This window comes from Zychaea mexicana, assembly GCF_025766255.1.
Source record: "Zychaea mexicana strain RSA 1403 chromosome Unknown BDB00scaffold_61, whole genome shotgun sequence".
Taxonomy (NCBI): Eukaryota; Fungi; Mucoromycota; class Mucoromycetes; order Mucorales; family Lichtheimiaceae; genus Zychaea; species Zychaea mexicana.
In genome coordinates, this window is record NW_026516724.1 from 267,867 (window position 1) to 274,731 (window position 6,865).

The window sequence follows — 6,865 nt, forward strand, 5'->3', positions numbered from 1 at the left end:
ACCCACATAAAAGCCCTTCCTATCCCTTGTGCCCCAGCAAGGCGAAAAAAAAAAAGCAAGCATCCGTTTGCTTGGCATTCTCTCTTTTTTTATATCATTGCCAGCATTCTTGAGCTTGCTGTGTGCCTTGCTCGCATTTCCCTGCCCCTTATTTTCCTGTGTGCTAGTCAAGCTCACCTCAGAAAGGTAGAATAGAAAGAGCCTTTTTCCTCTGTTTGGTAGCGGAAGAAAGAAAAGAAGGGCAGCTTTCAGTCAAGCAAGAAATAGATTTTTCTTTAAAAAAAAAAAAAAAAGAGGTGGTGTTTGTGGGATAGCCCCTGAATGATCTTTCCCTTTCCGCGTGTGTGCGCTCTCTCTCTTATTCTTTAATTACCCCACGCAAAAAAAAAAAAAGTTATTTGTCAATGACGATGTGAGGCATTGGACTGGATTGAAAGACCGCACATACATTCTGTGCTCTCGGTGGGCAGTTACCTAGCAACACCGCAGGCAGCAAAAGAAACAAAGCACACCAATCGCATCTCTCGAAAGAGCCTTTTCTAGAGTTAGGAGCTACCCCATCTGAAGACGTACAACAATAAGCGATGATACTGCAGTGGTGAAGGGGGTGAGGAGTGCAAACCCCCCCAACCCCCACTTCTTCTTAGGGGGTCGGTCGGTTGGACAAAATAATCCATTCTTATGGGTTTCCCTTTCAGCAAACTGTTGTGGCGAGATGACACTTAGTTTAGTCTTTAGCACAAAATGACGACCCTCACAGCATACGTACTCGGATGGCGATGCAGGTACTGCCACCATACCACTATTAAACAACGACGGGAAGCACTGCACGGGGGTTCCCAAGCCAGAAACAGGCAAACGGGGCATTCTAATACTAATGCGATATACGACGCGCCCCGCAAGAAGTAAGGGTGATGATGATGATGTATCCACCCCAGTTGTTGACAACGTATAGAATAGATCTCCTCATTTTTTTTTCTTTTGGGATGGATGCATCCTACAAACTACTATTATTCTGGTTGGGGTAGTTTTTGTTTTTTCAGTAAGGAGATCACACTACAGTACTACTACTTGTTCAACACACACAGACAAGAGAGACCAGTGGCACTACTGCAGCGCACGGACCGATATGACTTGTTTCTTTTTAATGAGGAATGATTAAAGCGATGAGTGTAATGAGAGCAGTTGCTATGACTACTAATGCTGACTTGTATCTAATGAAGCACTTTTTGCTTTGTTCGTGTGTGTATAAGCGAAGCACTGTGCACCTTGCTTTGTAAGGAAAGACTTTCAGAGCACAAACAGGAACCGCAGATCGTCCACACTCAATTGCTCCAACGCCGATGTGTCCTTGCCTAATATGAAAGACGCATAAATCATATTAGGGAACGTGCTAGAAATACTTGTGTTGCCAAGGCTATTAGGCCGGAAAAAAGCTTACCGAGCGTACTCTCCACCAGCGCTGTCTTCTTTTCCTGTAATTGTACAATACGGCTTTCAATGCTATTTTCAATGACCAACCGCGTGATCTTGATCGGGCGTCGTTGCCCCAGGCGATGGATGCGGTCCATGGCTTGCACTGTGAGTCGTTGGCGACAATAGAATGTTGCATTTTTTGGTTTAGTTACACACTATCATTTGTGGAAAATCGTAGGTTGTACCAATGAAATTATCTTGCACTTACATTCAGCAGCCTATGTACACGTAGCGCAGTAGCACAGTCATTGTTCATGCAAGTCAGCCCAATGCATCCAAATTGACGAAATTTTCAAAACAACCCCACACTCCCTTCACACATCTCGCTTTGCTTCTTACCGGATTCCACCACGGGTCACTATGTACATGCAAAGTCGACTCAGTCAATCATCGAATCGTGCTTGTTGATGCATAATAAGCCCTTACAAGATCACTTACCAAATAAACACTCGACTCGCCTCTGTGAGATTCAAGGCCACACCACCGGCCTTCAAACTGATAAGGAACACTGTCACCGATGGTTTGGTCATGAAGCTTTATAGAAAACATAATCGCCATGTGAGTCCATCTCTCTCTCTCTCTCTCTCTCTCTCTCTGCCAGAAACTGTCAGCAAAAACCATACAAAAAAAGAAAGAGGGACTTACTGTTTGATTGCAGCATCACGCTGTTGTGGTGACATTTGACCATCTAGACGAATGCATTCGAACCCGGCACGCGACAGACGCCAATGGATCAGATCGAGAAAGTTGACAAACTAAGAAGAAAAGGCAAAGTGTAAGTCTCTTTTGTCTGCTTTCGTCCGTTTTCTGCTTAAACAATGGAGCACACGCCATTCGATTACCTGCGAAAAGACAATACTGCATGATGTTTTTTAATCCAATGTTACATGGAAAAAAATGGAATGATAAGTTTCTCGAGGTTTTGTTAGCCCCACCCCCCCTCCTAATAGAAACATTCCTTGTTAATTACCTCTTGATGGTTCGATCTTCACGTCGCAAATTGTGAAGCTCTTCTACCAGAGCCTCAATCTTGGTTGAGCTACGCCATTTGTCCATGTCAATGCGGTTGACAATACTGGTTTTTGTATATCCCGAGTGCGTGCCGCTGCCCACTTCCAATTCCAAAGGCGGCTGCGAGAGATCGACCGAGAAATTGGCAAAGCAAGTTGGACATTTAGGCCGTTGCTTAGTGTCCATTGCATCAAATGATTGAAGATACTGAGTACAGCACTATTGATAATACCAATTCACAGTTAGTTGCTGGTTGCTGCTGATAAAAATGAAAAGCCACATCACTTTTAAGCTTGCTTTCTTCTACCTCTCTGCAGAATACATGACGACACGCCGCGCGAATCGCATCTTCTGGGGGTTCACTGCACAACATGCAGACCAACTGCTTGTTTCCAGACAAGTCCTTCTTCTTTGTCACCAAGTCCGGGTGGTTCGCGCACAGGCGCATGCGCGTGAGCAATTCAAAGATATTGGCATAGTTGTTGAGGATCGAGCCTTCTTCGACATAGGTAGTGAACTGCCGAGCCGTGTTGCTGTACAGCGAGGTGTACACATCCTCCTCTTCTTCCGTAAACTGGTCACGACGCACAGTGACAATACGGGGAGGTAAGCCTAAATCATCGGCGCACTCGACCTTGGTACGCCGCAACATCATCTTGTCCAACAGCTTCCGCAGCTTTTGCATGGCAATGCGGCCTTCGCCCTGGTTGCCGTGGTTTTGAATGGGCTTGAGGACTTCATTGTTCCACCAGCACACGTGCCTAATATATCCATCTTTAATTGAGTATCTCTCTCCCTCCCACTCGTATACGCACTTGCACACAAAAGAGAAATAGAAGCTACTTACTCCATTGGGGTATGAGAGCAGTCGTCACAACCCTTTTTGTCACTAAACTGCCAACTGATCTTTTTACAATCGCAAGACTTGCAGTAATAGTAAGCAAACGGATCTATCATCATGAAGAAAGAAAAAAGTTTAAGTTTCGAGATCCGCTGTTTGTTCCAAATCAAATCAAACTCTTTCGGCAGGTTACACAACATACCGGCTTGCATAAAGCGGATAAGGGAATAAAGTTCACCGACACGATTCTGGAGGGGCGTGCCTGTCAAGGACCATCGGTACTCGCCATTCAGATTGAACTGAGTCGAAGCCGTTAGCATTACCATTTTCACCTTACTACAAACAAAAAGGATCCCAGCTCTTTCAAACTACTTACCGTTGCTCGCGCGGTATTAGAAGCTCGATCCTTAATATTGTGTGCCTAGATATTAATGTAACGTAAGCGTGGGTGCAGTAATTGTTGAGTTAATAACAACTCCTATCAAGTCAGCTCCACTCATTGTCTTGGGCCCGGGGGTAATTCCATTGACAGTATCTTTGGGAAGCCTACCTCATCCAAAATGATTCTGTGCCATTTGACGTTGTGCAGAATCGACTTTTCCTTGCGGAGTTCTCCCATGATCTTTCTACCAGATTCTTGTCGACGAAACTCTCCCTCGAGAAGTGAGTCTAAGAATAATACCACCACCACCGCACCATCAATAGAGAGAGAGAAAGATCAGTGCCCAACATCCTTTCATTAAATACAACATGAGAACCAATTGACTTACAGGTGGTCAGTACCACATCGTGACTCTGTAGTTCCTCTGCCGTAAAGTTTCGTTTGCTGCCTACAAAGATACAAGAGACAAGGATGTTTAGTCAACAATCCTGGACCAAACAAGTTTTACTTGTAAAAGTGCCTCACCATGAAATATCAACACCTTCAAGGCGCTATCCGTATGCTGTTCGATTTCATGTTTCCATTGCATAATGGCGACCTAAAACGTTGAAAAGAGTAAATATTATATTGGCAAACAGGAACCATGTATGACAAAAGCAACATACCGTGGGCGCAATAACCAAATTTGGCTTCTTTCTATCGGACAACAGAAGCGCAATTGTTTGAATCGTCTTGCCCATACCCATTTCATCCTACATTAATGAAAAGACATTTGTATTGACGGTTTAAATTCGATAACGTTATTGGAAGACCTTGCTAAAAGATACTTACACCTAAGACACCTCCTTTGAACTAAAATTATATATCAAGAAATATAAGAAATTAAAATTTGTTCTTTCTTTATATATAAGCAACAGCCAACGATAGACTCACATCATTCAATTCTTCTTGTTGTCGCATCCAGCCAACACCATACCTTTGGAAAGGTAGCAGAGGCAGCTTGAGTTCAGAAGGTTGATCAACAGGGATAGGATCATTGCTGGTCATTGCGTCCAACTCGTCCCACACGTTCTTGAGTTCTGGATGATGCCTGAGCAAATACATGTTGGTTCGCTGTGCCTTTAGATGGTAGGCTATGGTTAGTTTTGATATATAGGAATATATCAAGAGAGAGAGAGAGAGAAAAGTGAACTCACATGGGTCATGCGTGGGCCACGGCGAAGCGTTACCCTACGACGGCTACGTTGATTGCAACGTACGCGAACACGTCGAAACGCGCCCTCATCCTCAGAACCATCTTCTGATGGATCGCTATCTGAATCGTCATCGTCATCGTCATCGCCATCGTCATCGCCATCGTCATCGTCTTCACCGTTATCAGTGGACGTCAAATCAATCGCATCATCTTCTGCTTCAGACGTCGACGACAAAACGATAACATCGTCCTCCTCTTCCTCAGCGTCGTGTAAATCTTTATTTTCTTCCAAAGATTCCAAAAAAGTCGTATCAACAGAAGCAGGTGAAGCAGAAGAGTCTTCATTGGAATAAATCAAGCTTGGAGTAGACGCGCTTGATGAACCAGCGGGAGTTTGAGCTTTGGTGGTCGTGCTTGTTATCACCATTCTACCTTTGCCTTTGCGGTCAACCTTGACATCCGCGGTGATGGTCGGAGGTTCTTCTTGTTTGACTCGTCCTCGGACCGCCGCCGCCGCAGCAGCAGTAGCAGTAACAACGACAGCTGGCTTCTTGTTGTCGTCTTGTTGTTGTTCAGGTTTCACTTTTTGGGCGGGCACTGCCGGAAAGGTTTCCTCTTGCCGATCTTGCTTGACTTTTTGTCGTTTTCTGGGTGATTCAGAAGCCAGACCAGTGGAAGAAGACTGTGATCGCAGCCGACGAGATTGTCGCACCGGAGCTTTAGTATTAGCCTTCGCATCATCATCGTCGTCGTCGTCGTCCTCTTGATCATTCAATTTACGGTTGTTGTCAGCAGTAGCAGCAGGAACAGGGAACGGATCGTTGGTTGCTGCTGCGGCGGTAGTCGAACGAGTGACACGACGATTGACGCCATTGTTGCGTTGAGCTTTTGTTGCAGTAGCTTTCCTTGTAGCGACCATGTAAAATGAGCTAATGGGTGCTTTTAATAAAAAGATAGAGAGAGAGGTAGGGAGAGGATGATTGAGGTTTAAGAGAGTTAGAAAGACAAAGAAAGAAAGGAAAAAAAAGGAACTGTCACAAGCAGGTGAAACCAGGCACTGGAAGGCGTAAAACCGAACCAAGCAGCCCAAACCATGTTGAAATGCCGATTGTTCATCGTTATCGGCGATTCCGCTTCCAATCCGATCGAGTAAAAAGGTTCGATATGTTTGACCCACATCTTAAAAATGTTTTTTATTTGAACAACCATTTTCCAACTAGGGCTTTCATGATATTGGCGGATCGTCTTTCATCCATGCTCCACACCATGCCATCCTTCATGTTTGGACCATAACGATATACATCGCTACTAGCAGCACCGTCATCCTCGTCATCATCGTTATCCAAGCGCATTTCATTCTCCACTTCGGCTACCACCAGTTGCACAATCCGACGCGTCTCGGTATCGTATCCTACACCGTTGGCCATCATTTCGTCGACCAAATTCAGCATTCCGTGTACGTCGCGCCAAAGTTTCCATCGCATCATCAACATGGCGTTGTACACCTCCGTGGTACATCCAGACACGTAGCTCACAACACTGTGGGTTTTGGCGTGTTCGAAAATCGACAGTGCCAGATAGGGGTCCTCGAACGTCATGCCTGCCATTTCGATCGCACGTTCTAATAATTTCGCATAATAGGGTGGATAGCCTCCTTTTGTTGTTGTTGTTGTAGTTGCTGCTGAACTTGATGACGATGACGATGTAAACTCCATGACCCGTTCGAGTAACTGTCGACTGGATGCACATTCAACAATGGTATTGATAGCATTGGTTTCTTTGTCCCTTGCTGCAATCGCGTCATTGTTCGTCATCCTTGCCATATTGTATTCATGGTCGCGTCTGAGTTGCTTGCTCTTGTTGTTGTCGGCCTTGCCATAAAATGAGCTCATCATGCCACGTGGTAGTGGTGATGTCTTTTTATGCGGCTTTCGGCTCTTGATGACCATGTTTAATAACT

At 45.0% G+C, this 6,865-nt stretch overlaps 3 protein-coding genes across 3 annotated transcripts; all 3 read right to left on the bottom strand.

Annotated features, from left to right (window-relative positions):
- Nucleotides 1-329: 329 nt before the first annotated feature.
- On the bottom strand, nucleotides 330-855 carry BDB00DRAFT_834445 (uncharacterized protein). Its single transcript, XM_053124329.1, has 3 exons — nucleotides 770-855; nucleotides 475-702; nucleotides 330-363 (listed from the first exon to the last, which is right to left on the bottom strand). Exons 1-2 carry the CDS (start codon nucleotides 796-798, stop codon nucleotides 546-548), a joined length of 186 nt encoding a protein of 61 aa, XP_052977495.1. The 5' UTR covers nucleotides 799-855; the 3' UTR covers nucleotides 330-363; nucleotides 475-545.
- A 435-nt stretch (nucleotides 856-1,290) lies between these two features.
- Nucleotides 1,291-5,824, bottom strand: BDB00DRAFT_874625 (SNF2 family N-terminal domain-containing protein; the record flags this gene model as incomplete). Its single annotated transcript, XM_053127243.1, has 19 exons — nucleotides 1,291-1,355; nucleotides 1,442-1,579; nucleotides 1,685-1,694; nucleotides 1,816-1,834; nucleotides 1,915-2,010; nucleotides 2,122-2,231; nucleotides 2,319-2,334; nucleotides 2,447-2,706; nucleotides 2,795-3,248; nucleotides 3,335-3,437; nucleotides 3,531-3,627; nucleotides 3,705-3,749; nucleotides 3,879-3,997; nucleotides 4,099-4,158; nucleotides 4,236-4,308; nucleotides 4,376-4,462; nucleotides 4,542-4,562; nucleotides 4,644-4,829; nucleotides 4,907-5,824. 19 exons carry the CDS (start codon nucleotides 5,822-5,824, stop codon nucleotides 1,291-1,293), a joined length of 2,877 nt encoding a protein of 958 aa, XP_052977496.1.
- BDB00DRAFT_834454 (uncharacterized protein) lies at nucleotides 5,736-6,539 on the bottom strand. The gene has a single exon (XM_053124330.1). The coding sequence runs from the start codon at nucleotides 6,510-6,512 to the stop codon at nucleotides 6,099-6,101; it is 414 nt and encodes a 137-aa protein (XP_052977497.1). The 5' UTR covers nucleotides 6,513-6,539; the 3' UTR covers nucleotides 5,736-6,098.
- Nucleotides 6,540-6,865: the final 326 nt, after the last annotated feature.